This window comes from Balaenoptera acutorostrata, chromosome 6 (genome assembly GCF_949987535.1).
Source record: "Balaenoptera acutorostrata chromosome 6, mBalAcu1.1, whole genome shotgun sequence".
Lineage (NCBI taxonomy): Eukaryota > Metazoa > Chordata > Mammalia > Artiodactyla > Balaenopteridae > Balaenoptera > Balaenoptera acutorostrata.
The window spans coordinates 30491281-30513729 of NC_080069.1; the positions used below are offsets into that span (position 1 = coordinate 30491281).

The 22449-nt window shown below is 47.6% G+C and overlaps 1 protein-coding gene across 1 annotated transcript; it reads left to right on the forward strand.

Moving 5' to 3' along the window:
- Window positions 1-764: 764 nt before the first annotated feature.
- On the forward strand, window positions 765-7707 carry LOC130708412 (NUT family member 2G-like; the record flags this gene model as incomplete). The annotated part of the gene is made up of 6 exons (XM_057548392.1): window positions 765-837; window positions 2791-3485; window positions 4436-4587; window positions 6317-6554; window positions 6954-7070; window positions 7591-7707. Coding segments are annotated over exons 1-6 (1335 nt in total), but the record flags the coding sequence as incomplete, so codon positions are not given.
- Between the last annotated feature and the right edge of the window lie 14742 nt (window positions 7708-22449).

Consider the following 22449-nt stretch of genomic DNA (forward strand, 5'->3'; position numbering starts at 1 on the left):
TCCATTTTGCACAATTTAATTTTGAACCATGAGAAGGTGTTACTCGCTTAAACTATTACACTAAAATCATTTAAAAGGTAAAAAACTAAATCTTTTACAACCATGGAATACTATGAGAAAGACACTTAGTGAATTCTGGTCTTGGACATGGGGGCTGCATGACGGTTTTTTGATGGACGGGGGCTTTCCAGCACAAAGGATCATTAGTAAGGCTGGTCCTGCTGGATGTTGGTTGGAGCACAAGGACCACTCCCTTAGGAGTGATGTACATACAGCAGTCAAAGACACTGGATCTGCTGAGACAATCCTAATTTCAAATACTCAGTTCCATGTGGCCATAAATACCCAAGTGTTTTTCAGACTAACAGTTCTGAATTTTGTTCAGAAAGTCTAGTCTCTGTTGAAGTAAGTCAAGAGCCAGGTAGGAAGCAGAGTGTGTTGAGGGACACAAAACTAGGTTGATGGAAAAAGAAGTGAAAGGAAGGGACCGTCAAGTCCAACCTCGGTGCCGTGAATCAAAAAAACAGTTTATAAACTGCGTAAAGAGGCACACGCCAATTGTGTTGCCACTGTGTGAGGTGGAAGGAACTTCCGGTTCTTGCCTACCTGCCAGAGCCCTCGTGGAATGTCTCCCCACCCCCACCCTACGCAGACCCACGTGCCCTCTGCCCCTCCCCTACTGCAGAATGTTTAGATTCAAACCTGTCCCTCCTTCACTTGGATCCTGAGCGTCTGTTGAAGCAGGTCCCTCTCTGGGTCCTGGTCTTGACTTTTCTCATTGAGGCTACCAGGCAGCAGTAGTCCGTGCCCAAGCCTGCAGGATGGCTTCAGAAGGAGGTAAGCCTATAGGCTGGGGGTGTGTTCTCAGAGACCCTGCCATCCCTCACATCTTTCGGGTTCAGACGTGACACTTCAGTGTGGGCACATAGTTGGACTGAAGTAGAGGGAGAAGAGAGCACTGGACACACGAAGACATTTCACTTGGGGAGGCTGGGGAGCCTGAAGAAACCTGAGACTGCACTGGGGAGGAGGGGTCATTGGAGGTGGATCAAGAGGAATTGCCCTGGCTATGGAGAAAGGATGGCAGCAGGCAGGTTGATTCTTTCTAGAAGGGAGACAAGCCACTTTGAAACGTGTGTGTTAGGATGTGTGTGATGTCCTGGTGGTGACACAGGGAGGGTCATGAGGAAAGCCTAGACCTGTCTTGTGTTCCTGAGGCACCTGAAGCTTGCCTCACCATATCTTTCTAAGGGATTTGAACAGGAGCATACTGTATCTAAGGGGACCGTGGGGAGAGATGGTCTTGGTGAGAAAACTATTCAGTGGGGCTGTGTGTGGCCACACCTGCAGTGAAGTGTCCTCTCCGAGAGCTAGGCAGGAGGTTACTCTAACTGCCGCAGCCCACACCTCGTCCACTCCTCCCAGCCCAGAGCTCACTTCTCAGTTCAGGTAACTGTTGCTTTGGATTCAACAGGGGATGGGCAACCGTGTAACTTCAGCCAAGAGAGGGCTCAGGTTCCTGAGTTGCTCTGAATTGTTCTTCCTTTTGTGGAATCGCAGTACTTCAGACCTACTTCATCTCGTCCAGTATCTCATGGTGGACTTTCAGGCTGCCTTGAGAGGAAGAGTTTGTTCATATTTCATGTCACTCCTTCATGGACAGGGAACAGATGTGGAGTGGGGTTGCTTCGGGTGGATTGTCTGTGAAGGCTGCTTCCTCTTTTAAAGGGGGAAGGAGTGTAGCCCAGGAGCAGGAAGACGATCTTCTGTGTTATTATTAAACGTCCTATGACACCTGTTCTGATTAATTAGGTGCACCGTGGTGTGTACCTTGTTCTCCTGAACAGGGATGTGTTCCAGACAACTTGATCGCCGTGGCACCTGGCTTATGCCTGCTTCTTAGATTGTCTTTTCATTATTGGGAGCTGGAAGGGGAAGGACCACAGGCGGTCTGTACTCCCACGACCAATGTAACATGACAATTCTTTGGCCCTTGTTTAATCCTCTGCAGCCATCACTGGCTGTGAAATGACAGAAGCTAAGGGACACGCACCTACTTCTCAGACCCCCCCAACCCGCGCCGCCTCCTAGGAACAGAACTCCTGAGTGATGACAGTGACTCTGGGCACTGGGGAGGGGGTGGCAGGACCTGGCCCATGTTACATGTCTGCTGTGGGTTGTTCTGAGATGCAGGTGCATTCTGGGCCAGTGTTATGGGTTTGTATCAAGATTCCATTAGAGAGATATTTTCCAGCATTTTGTTTTGTATTCTGAGGCTAGGAAAGAAAGAGGGGATTTCTACTGAGCATCAGGAAAAGGAGGACTGAGGAGGAGGTGGGGCCCCAATATTTTACACAGTGCCTGTCCACAAAGGGCCTTTGGGGGCCTAGAGCTTACCTTGGAGAAGGTCCCTACCTGCTAGTACGTCGGCTGAGGGGCATTTCTCACAGAGCGGATGTCCACCCAGTTCCAGGTCTTGGGAGACAGCCTGTGAGGCTTAGGTGCCAGGGGGTGCCTTAGGGAGGCTCTCCAAGTCAGTGCTTGCTGAGGAGATTTCTTCTCGGCAGACAGGGGTCAGGGACCTTGGTGGATGGGCACGGGGTCACCAGTGGAATAGTTCTCAACTGGAGGTCAGGGCATGAAAATCACTTGAAGACATTTGCACGCTGCACAGTTTCCCTTGTCCAAGTGTCCCTCACCTGTGGAGATTTACACTCCGATGCCACAGAAAGCCTCAGTCCCACTTGCCCATTCTCCTCCTCCATTCACTCCTTTCCTTTGCCTCAACAGCATCTCCAGTGCTGGGAACGGATGTGACCATGAACCCCGGTGCCTCCTTGTCTACTTTCACGGCAGTGCCCTTCCCTCCACCCATTCCTGGCGCCCAGCACCGGCCACCCTGGCAGCAGCACTTGCCACCTCCCATCACCCCAGCATTCCCTCCTGGCAGCAGCCTGCTGCTGCCAGCTTTCCCCAGGACGCCTTTGGTGGCTAATGGTGGCCATGGCCCCAGTGCCCCTGGGGCTTGCAACCTCACTGTCCAAGTCAGGTCACAAGGGAGGCCAGTGGAGGCCCCCCAGACTCAGACCTTTGTCGTTGCTCAGGCCCCCCTCAACTGGAGCGCTCCAGGGGCCCTCAGCAGGAGTGCTGCATGTCCTGCACCCGTATTCATAGCAACCCCTGTGATGGGGACTGTTGCGACTGCTCCAGCTGTTGGAGTTAGTCAGGCTGGCAAGGGAGGCTGGACCCCAGGCTTTCCTCCTCAAGCTCCACCACCAGCTGCCCAGCTGGCCCCTATCATTCGCCCAGTGAACCCTGGGCCATGGCCACATGGCACTTCCAGGGAGGGCCGCCTGGCCACCAACCAGTCCAACGCCTCGCAGGACGGCTCCTCTAACACCCAGAGCGTGTACAGTAACTTCCGACGTTGGCAGCACCTCAAGCCCCTGGCCCGGAGACACTTTCACCGGAGTCCTGATGCAGAAGCTTTTTCCTGCTTTCTCATGTGAGTGAACGCTCAGGGGGTCCTGCGCTTCTGGGAGCTTTTAGATAAAGAGGAACTAGGGATGGACTCGCACGTTAGGTTTCTAGGGATACTGGAAGGAAGGTGTGAGGGCGATGTCCATGCTATGAGAAGGCACACTGTCGGTCACATGGGTGGGCCTGCCAGTCCGTGACATCATGACCGAAATGTGCCCCATCTCAACTGGCCCCACCACCCTGTGAGTCTGGCCAGCTTGCTCTTCCATGATTCTCATGGTAATATGGACTGAAGACTTGCAGTCAGAGAGGGTCGTGGTGTAAGGTGAGGAGCCAAGGAGTGGATGCCGCCCTCTCCTGTGGTGCCGTGTCCTTCATACAGGGCGTGAGCGCACATGGCCAGGGGAGGTCACTTCAGAGGAGGCGGAGGAGCGCGGGGCCCAGGAGAGCGCTTTATGCATGCCTCCACTTCGTTGTGGAGAATTCCACTAGGAACAGGGTGATGGTAGAGCTCTCCTAAGGGCGTGGGCTCTCTCCCACTAGAGTTGTGAGCCTGGCAGGCATTTCCATCCTAAACCTCCGGTCCCTCGTAAAAAGGGGACAGTTACACTTCACTCAGAGGACTGTGCAGAAGACGCCTTGGGCTAATCTATGAAGTGTTAGCAGATTGCTTGGCACATGCCATGCCTCATTGATGATGATGATTTTTATTATGAAAATGCAGCCTTGAGGAGGAAAAGAGCTCCCCACGGCACAATGTCCCAGCTCTAGCCTGGGAGTGGGTGGTCATCCTTGAGTGAGTGTGAGGCGGTGACAGCAGTGGCCGGGAAGGCTTGTCTTTGCCCTCCCAGACACCCGCCTCTCACCCTCCTGTCGCTCAGTCATGCTGTGTTGAGTGATGTGTGGTCCACATTGTCGGGTGGGGTCAGGCAGGTGGGGGCTGGGCTGTGCCCAGATACTGACCCCGAGGGCTTACAGCCCAGTGCTTCGATCCCTGGCCCGCCTGAATCCCAACATGCCGCTGGAGGAGGGACTGCGGAGGGCCGTGCAGGAATGGCGGCGCATAAGCAACCTTGACCGGATGATCTACTACAAGATGGCGGAAAAGTGAGTCAGCGTCCTGGGCCCAGGGGCTGCGTGGAGGGTGAGGCGAGTGGGTGAGGGCAGGGTCTGGCCGTGTGGGTGCTCATCAGAGAGGACAGAGGAGAAGGGCTGTCACCCAGCACAGGGTCCCCGCAGCCCAGGGGCCTACTGTCCCCCAGAAACCCCTCCCTCACCTTGAGAGTTTGAGACTTCTGTCCTTCCTCCACCAGGAGCTCTGCCTTCCCCTGATTTTGACCTACCCTTGCCTTGATATGAAGGTCTCAGGACGGGGCAGGGTGAAGCTGTGAGTCCAGTAGGGGTCCAACTCTGGCCATATGGGCTGGGCCGGGAAGAGAGCTCCACCCGCCAGCCTGCTGCTTCCTTAGTGGTGGGTGGCTGGCGGCCACTGACATAGATTTGGGACCCCCTCTCCTTATGAAAAGTGGCCTAAGTGGGTACCCTGGAATCCCTGAAGAAGCTGGGGAAGCCAGCTGTCGTCGGCCCAAGGGTCTCCGGCCCTTCCAGTGTTTGCTCCATGGTAATCCCCTTGGTTTAAGAAACAAAACCAAACAAACGAGCGCCTCTCAGAGGAAAGGAAGGCCTCTCCTCTAAGCTCAGCATCCACATCGTCCAGCCTCTCCTGGGCCCTGTCTCCAGGTCTATGTTCCAGGAGGCTCAGTCCTAGCCCAGGGTCCTGAATTCGGGCAAGGACCCCTGTGCGGAACACATGCCTGTTCCAGCCTCTGGCTGTCAGCCCTTCATGTGGTTCTGGATGGGGACGGGGGCATGAGGAGGGTGCCCCCTGGGTCAGCCATGTGTCCCGTTGACCTGGTTCAATTCAGCGACCTGGGTCTATGCTGTTGAATGCCCTCCAGTGCTGGTGAGGCAGGAAGGGTCCCAGATCTTGTTATCGCTTCCAGGAGCAGCTCTCTGCTGTGGACAGCACCTCACAGGGCCTTGACGGCCCCAAGGCACGTCCTCTCCCACTGCCTCAGTCTTGGCTGCCTTTGTGGGGCTCCAGAACCCAGGCCTTTTTCTCAGGGTGGCCTGTGCCTCCGTCACCCCCCAGGTTCATGGAATTTGCGGCCGAGGAGGAGATGCACATTCAGCATTTGCAGTGGATGCAGTGCGCGCAGGACCTGGCTCCTCCAGCCCCACTGAAGCTGGATCCTCGGGGGCCCCCAGCCCCGAAAGTGGGCCTTCAGCCAGGCACCCAGGTTCCCACTGGAGCTGAAGGCACAGGTAACAGGGACCTAGGGTTGGCCACTGTCCCCATGTGGATCCTTTTCCTTCAAGACAGGGGCATTGGTCTTTCAACCAAAACAGCCACCGAGGCGGGGGGTGGGGGGGTGGGGTCTCAGCTGCCCCTTGTCACTACGGGGTATTGACTTGGTCAGTTTTGTAACTCCTCTCACACCTCCCTGTCAAAGGACCCCACACGAAGTCTGCCTAAGTAGTGGGCTTGAAGGGGAGACCCCTAGAAAATTGGAGGTTCCCCACTTCCTTACTTGTGACTCTCTTAGATGACCCCCTTACCTCCCCTCTCCAACTGTGCATGAGGCTTCAGATGGTCCTGACCCCTCCCACACCCACATCAATGTCCCCCAAACAATGCCCTCACCAACGTGCGCTCGGTGGTCAGGAGGTGGACTGGGAATCCCTCACCTTCCTTCCCTTCCTCCTGCTCTGCCTCAGCCTGTGCTCCCAGGATGTGCGGCCCCAGGGCCCAGCCCTCGCACCCGAAGCCACACAGATCCCAGCGGACCCCGGAGCCCAAGGCACCCAAGGAGATTCCCCCTGAGGCTGTGAGGGAGTATGTGGACATCATGGAGGCGCTGGTGGGGCCCGTCCACTCAGCCACTGGCGAGTCAGTTGCAGAATGTGGAGAGGATGGAAATGAGCTGAAGCAGGAAGAGGACAGCACCTACTTGGACCCGGGTCTCTTGAGCTACATTGACAAGCTGTGTTCCCAGGAAGACTTTGTCACCATGGTAGGCAGGCTGGGCTTGGAACCTGGGGTCTACAAGATGCCAGGGCATGGAACTCTCAGCACCCAAGATCTGGGTTCTGCTCAGGCCGATGGGACTTAAGCTCAGCTCCTTGTTCCTGAGCCTGGTGTTAGGGGAGGTTTACGCAGGTGTATGTGTGTATATGTTTGTGTCTGTGTGTATGCCTTTGTGTGTCTGTGTATGTGCATCTGTATATGTGCTCTTTTGTGTGTGACTGTGTATGTGCATGTGTGTGTGTGTGTGTGTGTGTGTGTGCTGACCATCCCCGCCTTGTGGAGGAGAGTGGGGGTGGGTCTCTGCTTTTCACTTTCCCTCCTGGTCTTCTTGTGTCACAGGCCACTCCTGGCCAAGGATGCTCACAGCCTCTTCTTTCTGTCCAAGGTGGAGGCAGTCATTCACCCTCGATTCCTGGCAGAATTGCTTTCCCCAGACCCACAGCTGGATCTCTTGGCCCTTGCTGAAGAGCTGGAGCAGGAGGAAGGACTCACCCCTGAAGAAGTGAGCCAGGGGAGGGAGAGGGACACTTCGGGAGCCAGGGGACTCCAGGGGAGGGGGGACCCCAGGTGATCCAGGGGACAGGGGAAACCAGGTGGCCCAGGGGAGCCAGAGGAGGGAGGGATCGCAGGTAGAACAGGGGAGACAAGGGACACCCAGGAAGACCAAGGCACGGAGGGACCCCAGTGAGCAGGGGAGAGGTAGGGCCCCAGAGCAGGAGGCCCACATGGCTCTGTCCGTCCCTTCCCTACCTCGGAGACCTGGCATGGGGAAGGGCCCTCTCTGGGGTGGGTGCAGCGCAGGGTGATAGGAAGGAGAGGATGGGGAGCCGGGAGCGGAGGGAAGGACACACAGCTGGGAATAAGGTGCAGGAGGATGGCAGGAATGCCACCGTGTCTGTATTTGGAGTCTAGTCCTGGGGTCACCGTCCCCTCCTCCCCCCCAGGGCCATTGTCCCACTGCCCAGTGCTCCTCCTCTCACACGTGCGTGTGGAGCCGTCACTGTCCTCCTCCCTCCTACCAGCTGGTGCAGAAACGACTCCTGGACTTGAAAGAGGACGAGGGTGGGCCGGCAGCCCCGAGCCACAGTGCACCCGGAATGGGCTCAAGTCCATCTGAGTCCCACGCCGGCCAAGGTGCCCAGAGGCACGACCAAGACCGCCATCGAGGGGTCAGTGATGAAGCCTGCCCACCAGAGATTGATTTTGAGGCTCTTCATAGGCCCATCCAAACAGACACTGGCCCGTTCGGGCCCAAAGTCTTTGTTTCCTCTCGAGGACGTCAGGAGGTCTCTCCATTCCGGGCCGGACGGCCCTCCCCTCCCCAGGGTCAAAGGCGCACTGGCCCTCTACTGGGACCCAGGGATGCGTCTGTTCTCAGAGAAGCGTCTCCTGTTCGGGAGGCCCGAGGGCCCAGGGACACGTCCAGTGAGGACGAGGAGGAGCTCCCCAGCCTGGCCTTCCTCTTGGCCTCTCCGCAGAGCCTGCTGCCTTGCTGGCTGTCCCAGAGTCCTGCCCCTGCCTCAGGCCTGGCCTCCCCTGGAGGTTGGGGGGCCCAGAGTGCTCCCCAGGCCCCCTCCCCTCGGAGAAGAGGCCCCAGCCCAGCTCCACCAGCCGCTCCCAAGTCGAGGAAGCGGGCTCTGTGTGGGCGCCCAGCCGCTGCTGAGAAGCTGCCCATCCCCGGGCCTGGCCACGGGGTCTCTGCGAGGCCAGCCTTGGCTCTGGGCCTGGCTCGCCCCTCACAGCCGAGAAAGAGAAAGCGTGACCCTTTTGTCACAGGGAAAAGGAGGAAGAAGCAGAGGAAGCACTGTAGCCAGTAGGGAACAGCCAGGCCGGCCCTCCAGGGCGAGCGCCCCAGGGCGGCCCCCAGGGGAGCCTAGGGGCTCCTCCTCACCCCAGTGCTGATCCTGGAGGATGTGGGGGGAAGGGAGAGAGGGCAGGACCAGCAGGGCGGGGAGGGGAAGTGCGATTGTGGGGGGTTAGGGAGGTGGGGGAGGTGGGTGTGGGCAGGACCTTTGGAGTGATGTATGAAAATTGTGAATAAAGATAGTTTTGGTGGGAAATGCTCTCAGGCCACTGTCATCTTCTTCGTGTGGAGCTGCTCCACAGAGAGCGATCCTGAGAGGAAGGAAGGGTGAGGGAGGTCACAGGAGCTATGGATCTACAGGTGGCCAAACCTTTCCTCCACATAGACAAGGACTCCTCAGGCTGCCCCTGGGAACGCACAGCTCTCACTTTCCCCAGGGACCCCCTCATCATCCGCTTCTCTAAAGCCTGCTTGGCTAGGGGCCTTCTGGGGCATCTGTAGCATCTTCTGCATCCCTGAACCGTCTGGGGAGGGAGAGCTGCTTTTGTGCCTCTCAGCCCTCTGGACACTAACCAGTTTCTAGGACGGAGCCTGGAGACGGCCCTTGTCTTTATGGAGCTGCTCTCTGCTTCCCTGAAGTGGCCAGGCGATGGCGCTGGGGTGACCCTCCGCTCATCCAGGGTTTCCTGTGTGGGTGGCCTGACCAGACAGGAAAAGTCTTGGCCATGGGGACAGGACTGTCTGCCTCGTCATAGCGGGAGCGTTCTCTAGTCCCACTGGGATTATTGCAATGTGGAGAGTGGTTGAGGCAGCTACCTCTTAATCCCAGTGAGGATGCAACGAGGGGAATGGGCGCGGGGAAATTCATGGGGCACCTGTTACAGGTGTGTCTAAGGGAAACGACAGTTGGGCCCCTTTGTGGAACTTGTGGGATTTCTGTGCAGCAGCATCTCGTTCAACTGAGGGAGGAGGACCCATCTGGCTGTGGCTGTGGGGACTGGCCTTAGGGGCCTAGGGGTGTGCAAAGACACCCCAGAACTACTGTCCCTTCCCTTTCCACCCATGGCTGGACGTGTGTGTGTATTGGTATCAACACTGATTTGTATTCCCATAGAAAACAGTTCCTCCTGACAAACTATGACCGTGTTTCACAAGAACAGCTTGCTCACAGGGGCAGCAGGGGTGGGGGAGAGGTGTCTGTGGCCCCAGATCTGGGTGGGAGCTGGGATCCATGCTGAGGAGTGTGGAGGCCTCAGTCACCGTCCTGTGGGTGCCGGCAGAGACTTCGAATCATCAGAGCAGGGGAAATGACCCGTTCATAAGGGTGAGACGCGCAAACAATGAGGGCAGGGAGCAGACCCCTGCTATCTCCCCGAACTGCCCCCCCCTCCCAGTCTGCTTAGCTTCCGTCACAGCCTGTGCTGGCCCACCTCTGAAGCCCCTTCCTCCTAAAGCACTCAGATGCTCTGATCTTTAGTAGACCTGCCCCGGGCCTCACCCCCCTTCCCTGCTGGCCAAAGGCTCTTCTCCAGGTTCTGAGTTCTGATTCCTTCCCCAGGACCCAGGCAGGGGTTAGGACAACAGGGACTCCCTGAACATGACCCCTACACCATCAGCATGCAAAACTGGGGCCGCAGGCTTCCGCAGGTGGCATGGCTCTCTGCTGGACCCTGCAAAGAGCTTGGAGAAGAAAGGGGCTCATGTCTCTCCACCTCCACTAATCTGTAGGTCAGCCTCACAGGTCCTCCTCTGTCCAGGTGGGCAGCACATATGTGCTCCCAGCCCTCCTTGACCCTTTGTGAAAGAAAGTTTTTGCAGCTCAGTAGTCTATTAGTCAAGGTGTCTCCGGGCTTGTTCCTTTTGAAGCCCTACAGGAGAATCTGTTTCCTTTCCCTTTCTGTCTTCTAGAGGCTGCCTGCATTCCTTGGAATTAGTCCCTTCTTCCATCTTCAAAGTGCATCACTTTAATCTCCGCTTCCCTCATCACATGGTCTCTCCAACTCTGACTCTTCCTGTGTCCCTCCTATACAAATCTTTGTGTTTATATATAGCCCACCCAGAACATTTATGATAATCTCTTCATCTCAAGATTTTTTACTTGGTCACAGCTGCAAAGTCCTTTTTTCCATACAAGGTGACATTCACATATTGTCAGAGGAGGGGTTAAACACGGACCTTTTTGGGGAACCGTAATTTACCCTACTAGAAGAAATCCACAAGAATACCTACCATCAGAATCCACATGAATAACAGACTATGACCAAGTGGAATTTATTCCAGGGATGCAAGCCTGGTTCAATGGTAAAAAATCATCAATGTAATCTACCATATTGAGTCTAAAGGAACACATACTGTCACACCAATTAATACAGAAAAGGCATTTAACGAAATTCAACACCCATTCATATTAAAAATGCTCAGAAAACTAGGAATAGAAGGTCACTACCTCAACCTAATAAAGAACATCTACAAAAAACCTACTTCTAACATCACATGAAATGGTGAAAGAATGAATGTTTTTCCCTGAGTTCAAAAACAAGGTTAGAATGTCCACTCTCATCTCTTAGTTTTCAATGTAGTACTTTAGATTCTAGTTAGTGTAGTACAGCAAGAAAAGGAAAAAAGAGGCATACATATTAGAAAAGAAGAAATATAATTGTCATTATTTACAGATGACATAATTGTCTACATAGAAAACTCCAAGGAATGTATAAGAAAACTCATAATAAATTATAATAAATTGCTTTAGCAGGATCTCAGAATATAAGATCTATACGTAAACATTAATACACAACATTGATCATATTTCCATATACTAGTAACAAACTGAACAATTGAAAACCAAAATTTAAAACATAGTAAATAGGTTCCAGTTCAAGGTGGCAACATAGGAAGATCCTGAACCCACCTCCTCCCACAAACGCACCAAATCTACAGCTACATATGGAAAACTTTCCTCTGAAAAAAACTAAAAGATGGTGGAGCAACCCCTTCACATCAGGAAAACCAGAGGGAAACCACATCAAAACAGGTAGGAAAGGCTGAGACACAATTTTTCCATAAATCCCATCCCTGGTGTGGAGACACACAATCAGGAAGGAGCTCAAAACCTGGAGCTTCTCCCTGAGAGGTGAAGGGTTTGGACCCCACTTTGGGCACTCCAACTTTCAAGGCTGGCACCTGAGAGATAGACCCCCAGAACATCTGACTTTGAAGACCAACAAGGCACATCCCATGAGACCCACAGGGCTGTGGTGGACTGAGGAACAGCTCTTAAAGGGCCTGTGCACAGACTCACCTGCCCCAGGGCCAAGTGCAGAAGCAGCCCTTTGAAAAGCACTCGGACTTTTTGTGAAAGAGACTCACTTCCCAATTTTAAAGCATTAATCTGAGGAACAGGGGCCTGCTGCAATACTCCCCAGGGACAGAGGCTGGCGGGGGCCATCTTCCTGCTCTCTCTCTCTGCCTTGATAAAGCTGAAAGGTGCCATCTTCTCCCCCCTTTTTCCTTTCCTGCAGGTGACAACTTTGTGCTCCAGCCAGCTGGCTCCTTCTTCCCTGCTCTTCCTCTGTCTTGCTATATATATATTTTTTCTTCTTCTTCTTCTTTTTCTTTTTTTCTTTTCCCTTTTCCCCTTTATTCAGATGGTGTCATCTTTGCACTCTTCCCACCGCCTCACTCCAGCCAGTAAGCATCATCTTCACACTTTCCTTCTGATGTGCTCCAGAGAGCCAGAATCTCCAAGACGGGAGATCCCACTTTTCTGGCCTCCACTCAGGGGATGCTCCTTGATCACCTGGCTCTGGAGGCCAGGAGGGATCTCTTTTCTGCATCCCATGGGACTGTAACAATTGGAGAGACAGTTCTTGGCAGGATACCACCCCCAGGATGTACCACTACACATCAGACTGAGACACAGTCCCAGCCTTTACATGAAAAAGGCCTAGTTGCTAGTAGGGACAAGACTTAAGAGCAGGCTTCAGGTTCAGCACACATCTAGAGGCTACGGATGTGCTCTCAAGGAAGGTAGGCTGGGGGTACCATCTTTCCACCCTCACTCTGCCTTACTACAGTTCACTGGTATCTCCCAGAATGGAGCTTGTACACTTATCTGAAGCCCTGTTTTCTTGTGACTGCTCCCCAGGGAATATCTTCAGATTGCTTGCTTCTGGGGCCCAGCAAGGCTTACACTTGCAATCTCACAGGACTGAATATATTTGCATTCTTTAAAAGCTGTTACCAAATTGTCTGGCTTCCTATCAACCTGAATCTAGGTGCTGACTGAGATCCTCCAGTTTGGGATGCTCACTGGTCTTGGCACACCCTCAACTGCTGGGAGGGTGTGCCAAGTCTATTAAAAATAAACTGCTTAGACAATCACAAAGGTTTGAGAGGCAACCAAGGGTCGACAGCGTTAAATGACAAGGTTCATCTGTCATACAGCTCTTCAAGACTGGGAGATGTGACTATTTCACTTAATGCGTAGAAACCAACACAGAGAGTCAAGCAAAATGAAGAAAGAGAGGACTATACTCCAAAAAAAGAACAAGATAAAACCTCAGGAAAAAATCTTAATGAAATGAACATAAGTAATTTACTTGATAAAGAGTTCAAAGTTATGGTCATAAAAGTGCTCACTGAACTCAGAAGGAAAATGGATGAAAACAGTGAGAACTTCAACAAAGAAATAGAAGATATAAGAAAGTTCCCAATAGAAGTCACAGAACTGGAGAACACAATAATTGAACTTAGAAATACAGTAGATGAAGCACAAGAAAGAATAGGTGAACTCAAAGACAGGTCAGAGGAACTCATCCAATCAGAGAATAAGGAAGAAAAAAGAATGAAAATAATTAATATAGCTTCAGGGATTGATGGCACATCCAATGGAATAACATGCACCTTATAGGAACTCCAGAAGGAGACGAGAAAAAGGGGCAGAAAACATTGGTAGAAATAATATCTGAAAACTTTTCCTAACCTGGGGAAAGAAACAGACATCCAGATACAGGAAGCCCAGAGAGCTCCAAAGCAGATCAATCTAAAGAGACCCATACCAGGAAATATTAAAATTAAAATGTCAAAGTTAAAGATAACAAGGGAATCTTAAAATCACCAAGAGAAATACAACTTGTTACATACAAAAGAACTTCCATAAGACTATCATCAGATTTTTTAGCAGATATGTTACAACTCAGAAGGGAGTGGCACAATATATTCAAAGTGCTGAAAGAAAAATCTTTCCAACCAAGAATACTTCACCCAGCAAATACTTCACCCAGTTATATTCAGAACTGAAGGAGAGAGAAAAGAGTTTTCCAGATGACTAAACGTTAAAGGAGTTCATCACCACTAACTCAGCCTTACAAGAATTGCTAAAAGAACTTCTTTAAGCTGAAAAGAAAGGGCGCTAATTAGTAACAAGAAAGCACATGAAAGCATAAATCTCACCAGTAAAGGTAAGTGTGTATAGTAAAGGTAGTGGATTAATGAATTATAAAGCTGTATGAAGGTTAAAAGACAAAACTCGTAAAAAGCCTTATAATTAAAATAATTAGTTAAGGGATATACAACATAAAAACATGTAAGATATGTCATCAAAAACATAAAATGTGAGGAGGGAGGAGTAAAAACTTTGACCTATAGAATGCATTCAAACTTAAGTTGTTTTCAACTTAAAATAGACTGTTAAAAATATAAGTTGTTATATGTGAGCTTCATGGTAACCACCAAGCAAAAACCTAGAGTAGGTGCACAAAAGATAACAAGAAAGGAATCTAAACATACAACTAAAGAAAGTCATTAAGCCGCTAAGGAAGAGAGCAAGAGAAGAAAGGAACAGAGAAATCACAAAATAGCCAGGAAACAATTAACAAGATGGCAATAAATACATACTTATCAATAATTATTTTAAATGTAAATGGACTAAAGGCTTCAATCAAAAGACATAGGGTGGCTGAATGGATGAAAAAAGAAGACCCATCTATATGTGGCCTATAAGAAACTCACTTCAGAGCTAAAGACACACACAGACTGAAACTGAAGGGATGGAAAAAGATATTCCATGCAAATGGAAACCAAAAGAAAGCTGGGGTAGCTATCTATAATTATATCAGAAAAAATAGACTTTAAAACAAAGACTGTAACAAGAGACAAAGAAGGACATTACATATGGATAAAAGGGTCAATCCAATAAGAGTATATAACACATTTGTAAATATTTATGCATCCAACATAGGAGCACCTAAATAAATAAAGCAAATATGAATAGGCCTCAAAGGAAAACTAGCAATACCATAATAGTACGGGACTTGAGTATCGTACTTACATCAACAGATATATCATCCACACAGAAAATCAATAAAGAAAGATTGGCTTTAAATGACATGTTAGATCAGATGGATTTAACATATATATATAACATTGCATCCAAAAGCAACAGAATATACATTCTTCTCAAGTACACATGGAACATTCTCCAGGATAGATCATATGTAAAGCTAAAGCCAAATCTTAACAAATTGAAGAAGATTTAAATTATATCAAGCTCCTTTTCTGACTACAATGGTATGAAACTAGAAATTGATTACAAAAAGAAAACTGGAAAGTTCACAAACATGTGGAGAGTAAACAACAAATTCCACAATACAGTAAAATGGTCATATAACATGATCCAGTGAGATTTATTCCTAGGATGCAAGGATGGTTCAATATCTGCAAATCAATCAATGTGATATACCACATTAACAACTTGAAGAATGAAAATCATATGCTCCTCTCAATAGATGCAGAAAGACTTTTGAGAAAACTCAACATCAATTTATTATAAAAACTCTCAATGAAGTGGGTATAGAGGGAGCATACCTCAACATAATAAAGACCATATATGACAAGCCCACAAATAACATCATATTCAACAGTGAAAAGCTGAAAGCTTTTCCTCTAAGATCAGAAACAAGACAAAGACGACCACTAAAGTCCTAGCCAGGGCAATTATGCAAGGAAAAGAAATAAAAGGCATCCAAACTGGGAAGAAAGAAGTAAAACGGTTACTATTTGCAGATGACATGACACAATATATAGAAAATCCTAAAGACTCCATCGAAAAACTGTCAGAACTAATAAATGAATTGAGTAAATTTGCAGGATATAAAATCATTATACAGAAGTATGTCACATTTCTACACACTAATAACAAACTAACCAAAAGAGAAGTTGAGAAAACAATCCCATTTACAATTGTATCATAAAGAATAAAATAAGAATAAATTTAACCAAGGAAGGGAAAGACCTGTACACTGAAACTATAAGACATTGATGAAATAAATTGAAGAAGACACAAAGATACCCCATGCTCATGTATTGGAAGAATTGATATTATTAAGATCTCCATACTCCCCAAACAATCTACAGATTCAATAAAACTCAATCAAAATTCCAGTGACATTTTTCACAGAAACAGAACAAACAATTCTAAAATTTGTATGGAACCACAAAAGGCCCTGAAAATCTTGAGAAAGAAGAAGAAAGCTGGAAAATGCATGCTCCCTGATTTCAAACTATATTACAAAGCTATAGTAATCAAAACAGTATAGTATTGGTATAAAGGGAGACCCATATCAATGAAAAAGATAGAGAGCCCAGAAATAAACCCATTCATATATGGTCAATGAATTTACAACAAAGGAGCCAAGAGTATACAATAGATAAAGGACAATCTCTTCAATAAATGGTGTTAGGAAAACTGGACAGCCACATACAAAAAATGAAACTGGACCAGTATCTTACACCATACACAGATTCAACTCAAAATGGATTAAAGACTTGAATGTAAGACCTGAAACCATAAAAACTCCTAGAATAAAACATAGGCAGGGGCTTCCCTGGTGGCGCAGTGGTTGAGAACCCGCCTGCCAATGCAGAGGACACGGGTTCGAGCCCTGGTCTGGGAAGATCCCACATGCCGCAGAGCGGCTGGGCCCGTGAGCCACAATTACTGAGCCTGCGCGTCTGGAACCTGTGCTCCACAACAAGAGAGGCCGCAATAGTGAGAGGCCTGCGCACCGCGATGAAGAGTGGCCCCCGCTTGCCACAACTAGAGAAAGCCCTCGCACAGAAACGAAGACCCAACACAGCCATAAATAAATAAAAATTAAAAAACAAAAAACAAAAAACATAGGCAGTAAGCTCCTTAACATCAATCTTGTCAATGATTTTTTTTTTTCTTTTTGGGATTTGACACCAAAAGCAAAGGCAACTAAAGCAAAAATAAACAAGTGGAAGTACATCAAACTAACTAGCTTCTGCACAGCAAAGGAAACCATCAATAGAGTGAAAAGGCAACCTAGTGAATAGGAGAAAATATTTGCAAATCATCTATCCAATAAGGGGTTAATATCCAAAGCATGTAAAGAATTCATACAACTCAAAAACAAACAAAAAAATTCCAATTAAAAAATAAGCAGAGGATCTGAAAAGACATTGTCCAGAGACGATATACAACTGGCTAACAGGTACACAAAAAGATGCTCAACATCATTAGTCATCAAGAAATTGCAAATCAAAACCACAGTGAGGTATCACCTTATACCTGTTAGAATGGCTATTATCAAAAGCGAAGAAATAATAAGTGTTAGCAAGGATAGGGAGAAAAGGGAAACTTTGTGCACTGCTTGTGGGAATGTAAATTTGTGTAGCCATTATGGAAAACAGCATGGAGTTTCCTCAAAAATTAAAAATAGAACTACCATATAATTCAGCAATTCCACTTCTGGATATTTAGCCAAAGAAAATAAAAACGCTAACTTGAAAAGATATATGCAACCCTATGTTCATTGCAGCATTATTTACAATAGTCGAACTATGGAAACAACCAAAATGTCCAGTGATGAATAAATGGATAAAGAAAATGTGAGATATATATGTGTGTGTGTGTGTGTGTGTGTGTGTGTGTGTGTGTGTGTGTGTGTGTGTGTGTATATATAATGGAATATTATTCAGTCATAAAGAAGAATAAAATCTTGCCACTTGTGACAGCATGGATAGACCTTGAGGGTGTTATGCTAAGCAAAATAAGTCACACACAGAAAAACAAATACTGTATGATCTCACATATATGGAATAACGAAAAACAAACAAAACAGACTCACAGATACAGGGAACAGTTTGGTGGTTGCTGGAAGTGGGGCGTGAGGAAGGTGGGCAAAAAGCCTGAAGGTAGTCAAAATATACAAACTTCCAGTTATAAAATAAATATTATAAATCACGTGGATGTAATGTAAAACACGGCAACTCTAGTTAAAAATACTGTACTGCATATTTGAAAGTTTCTAAGAGAATAGATCTTAAAAGTTCTTATCACAAGAAAAAAATTGTAACAGTATATGATGGTGGATGTTAACTAGACTTATTGTGGTCGTAATTTTGCAACATATAGAAATATTGAATCATTATGTTGTCCACTTGAAACTAATATAATGTTGTATGTCAGTTATACCTCAGTTTAAGAAAAATAAAAAGTGCTACAAGTAAATATAAATAAATAAATGTATACAATAACTGCCTTCAAAATGAGATGTTTAATATAAATGTTTAAAAAATGTAGATCTGTATAATGAAACCTACAAAACTCTGATGAAAACAATTAAACAAGTGGTAAAAAGAAAAGTACAGAGGCATATTATTTTCATGGATTGGAAGACTCAATATGGTAAAATATTAATTCTTCCCAAATTGATCTGTAGGTTTAAATGCAATTCCTATCAACTCCCAACAGGTTTTTTTTTTTGTCACAATAGACAAGCTTATTCTAAAACTTATATCAAAAGTTAAAGGAAGAAAGATGGCAGCAAAATGATGGTCTAGGAAGTTTCAAACTCTCGTTTCCCTACAGAAACATTCAAAACAAAAACCGATCAGAAGCTTCTAAACCAACTCTGTAAGAGCTCTGGAAAATCATCAGAGGTTTCCACAACCAAGCAAATGCCCAATTGGAGAAAATCATCGCCAAAGAGATAGGAAAGTTTTGTGACCATTTACCTACTCTTGTTCCACTCCTCCCAAAATAACAGTGGTCTTAGTCTTGAGCCAGCAGCAGCCTGGTTTCCAGTTCTCCAATTCCAACTGGTTGGAGCAGAGTAGACCTTATTTACAAATTATTGTTGTGTACCACTATTCCAACCTGTCAGGGGGAAAACTGAAAGCCTGAAAGCCTGAAGCAAGATGCTCTTGTCTGTTTTGCATAACACAGAACACAGAAAAATGGCAGGTGCTACTTGTAAAGCTACAAGGCAACTGTAAATGAACAGATGCCTGGGTCAAGAGATTCTGGGTGGAGAAATATAATAGACCATTTAAAGCCCAAGGTAGAAGCTGGAAGTGAGACTATTTGGGCAATTAGGACTTTCAAAGCAGCCTGTATGCAGGGGAATGTAGAAAGCCACATGCAGGGCCAGGCATGACATGCTCAGAAAAGTCCTGAGAAGACCTCAAGCTTTCACCTCAGGCTAATCCCTAGGCTCAGAGCAAGCCTAGCTAAGTGGTGAACAAGGACCCCAGCACAGAGCCAATCTGCCGTAATTGGTGGTGGCTGTTCCCTCTTTTTACATGTTTTTATTTATTATTTCAGCTCCTAGACTTCAAGGAAATCTCCATCAGAAAAAAAGCTGGGGGGCTGGAGTCAAGGTGGCAGAGTAGGAGGATGCAGAGTTGGCGTCTCCTCACAACTAGGACACCTACCAGGTGTTGGTGGGGGACCTCGGACACCTAAGAGGACTGGAGGAACCCCCGAGTGACCCAGTAGGACATGGGGGGAGGGAAGGGGAAGGAGAAGTGGAGGCCAGATGGGACTGGCGCCCCTGAGGGGCAGCTGGAGGAGGGGAGGGATTCCCATGCACAGAGGGGCCCATTCACAACGAGGGGAACAACAGGGACAGGGAGAGACCCTCAGGGGATTGGAGGACCAGAAGGAAATGCGGCCTGCATTTCCCCCCACCCAGTGGGCCTCGGGGAGCCTGCAGATCCCAGGCCTGATGCTCCACACGACAAGGCCCCTTCTGGTCGCACTGAGCCTAGGCCCAGCACCTCCCCCCCGACCCAGGGCCTTTTCCTTTCCCATGTTAGGGAAGTTTTCAACTATAATCTCTGCAATATTTTCTCAGACCCTTTCCTTTTCTCGTCTTCTGGGACCAGTATAATTAGAATGTTGGTACATTTAGTGTTGTCCCAGATGTCTCTAAGATTGTCTTTAATTCTGTTCATCCTTTTTTCTTTATTCTGCTCCTCAGGAGTTATTTCCACCATTTTGTCTTCCAGATCACTTATTCGTTCTTCTGCCTCAGTTATTCTGTTACTGATTCCTTCTAGTGTATTTTTCATTTCAGTTATTGTGTTATTCATCTCTGTTTGTTTGTTCTTTAGTTCTTCTAGATCTTTGTTAAACATTTCTTGTATCTTCTCAATCCATACCTCTAGTCTATTTCCACGATTCTGGATCATCTTTACTATCATTACTCTGAATTCTTTTTCAGGTAGATTGCCTATTTCCTCTTCATTTATTTGGTCTTGTAAGTTTTTACCTTGCTCCTTCTTCTGTGACATATTTTGTTGCTGTCACTTTTTTTTTTTTTTTTTAATGAGTGGGATTTTGTTCCTCTGTTATTGATTGTTTGGCCTGAGGCTTCCAACACTGGAGTTTGTAAGCTGCTGGGTAGAGCTGGGTCTTGGTGCTGAGATGAGGACCTCTGTGAGACCGCACTCTGATGAATATTCCACGGGGTCTGAGCTTCTCTGTTAGTCCAGTGGTTTGGACTCAGAGCTCCCACTGCAGGAGCTTTGGCCTGACCCCCGGCTCGTGAACAAAGATCCCACCTTTGTGGTTCTTTTGTGAATAAGGACACTCCAAACCTAAAAGGTCATTGTTTTCTGCTGGGTTCTGCCTCCACTGGGTTCCACCTCTGCTGGGTTCTGCTGGAGCAAACTATCTTTTAACAGTTTTGGTGAATTTAGCATATGACTTCAATTTTGGCGAATTTAGCATATGACTTCAATTCCTCTCCATTCCCCAAACACAGACTCACTCCCTCTGCTCATCTCTAGAGAAGTCTGCAGACCTTTTGTGCTGCCCATCAGGTCTGGCCCCACCCCCTGTCCCTTTGGACTCACCACACCACACATGCGGGCTCGGAGTTCGGACGCTTTTCTCAGCCCGAAGCCCCAAGCCAGGGGAGGTTGGGCGGCGTCGCGGCCTGAGTCCGGGGACGCCTGATGCGGGGCTGGGGCCTGGGTCCCTTGGGGATGAGGATACACTGACCCTTCGCCTCCGCTCGAGGGGCTCTGGCTGTCTGAAAGCCTGTCCTTTTCCGTGTCAGCCAGCCGAATTCATCACTGCTAGGCTTTCCTAGCGCTGCTCATCGCTAGACAAAAATTTAGGCGACTTGGTTATTGTTTCAAAAGACGCCCAACGTGGGACCGTGAATATAAGTAATTTGGTTCTTTCAGAGCTCTCCATACAGGTGACAGTGGATACTGTTTTCATTGGTGCACTTTCTGGCTTGAGCCTACTTAGAAGATGTGTGGAGAACCTTTAGAACCGGCATTGGGCCCTGGACCGGGAAGTTGGCGGTGGAGGCTGGGCAGCGCCTTCCTGTTCCTTCGTGGTTCTCTAGGCGGTCACAGAAGCGGTTGGTGAGCAGGATTTCAGAGGAAGCTGCCTATCCCAGGGCCCAACTGAGGAGCGTATTCAGGCTAGTCTCTTAACAGTTTCACGTGAGAGTCAGGTGGCTTCCGAAGCACTGGTTTAATTGGCCTGGATTCGGCAGAGCAGGCTGTCAGTGGCGCTTAGGTGTCTGACGTTGGAACTCTAAGCATAGAGTGTCATTTCTCAAAGACATATTTTTTTCTTTTTTCTTTTTTGCTCTATTTAGGACAGGAAATATAGAAACGGTACAATGAATAGAAACTAATGCCAAGGAGACTTTTTCCAAAGAAAATAGAAATTTTAGGAAAATTAAATTATATGCAATCGGCTTCAGATTTAATTTGCTTTTAAAGAATGCTAAATGATGTTGAGGGCCCCTTCCTGCCCAAGTGACTTCTTATTTTTGAGAAAAAAAATTAGGAGTTCCTCATTTCAAAGATAAGATTTCTGGAAAGTGGGGAAGTGTTTTTGGTAGGAGGAGGGAAATTCTATAGAATTGGTTTTTCTCGTTTTGTTTTTGATTACATAAAAGGTAGACTTATCTTCCTGCCGACTAAGGGAAACGAAACTGCCAGCTCCTCCTCCTGTCTTTGAATTGATAGACCATAATTACTGACCAGTGGCCAAGCTAGTAACCTGAGAGGTAGACTCCATCCTTTCCCATCCCTTCATCCAATATATTAATAAGTCTAGCTAAGTTTACCAGGTAAAGATTTTAGGTTTTTTATCCTTTCTGCGTTCCTGTGGTTCAGTTCCTTAGCATTTTTGACCTAGATTTTGACTATCTCTTGAGACCCTTGCTTGCTTCATCATCAGGCTGCTCTCCACCGTATTGATTAGTGTAATCTAACATGTAAATATGATCATTACTGCTGTCCTTAAATATTTTCATTAGCTCTCTTTGGCTTATAGGATAAAAAAATAACCTGGCAGGTTGAAGCATTAAAGCATAGTGATTAGGTGAGCATGCTTGGAATCCCAGTTCCCACTTTTTATTACCTGTATAACTTTGGGCAAGTTATATAACCTCTCCAAATTAATGATAGTGTTTACCTCAGAGAATTGTGAGGGTTACTACAACCTGGCACCTAGTAAGTCCTCAATAAATATTAGCTGTTATTGTTATTATTTCTCTATTTTAAGCATGAATGATTGGTCAGAATGTATAGGTGATCCTTGTCTGATAAAAAACATTCAGTTCTCTCCCATTTACTAATCTATACAGGAACTAGACCCCAACCTAAAAATTAAAGTCGCTGATTTTATGTGCTTAGAACAGGAATTTTTGAGGAATGTGTATTCAAAGAAACTGAGACAGTTTATTCCCTGATTGCTTTCCCTGTGAGTCTTGATGCTAATTTAGGCACAGATAGATTCCTG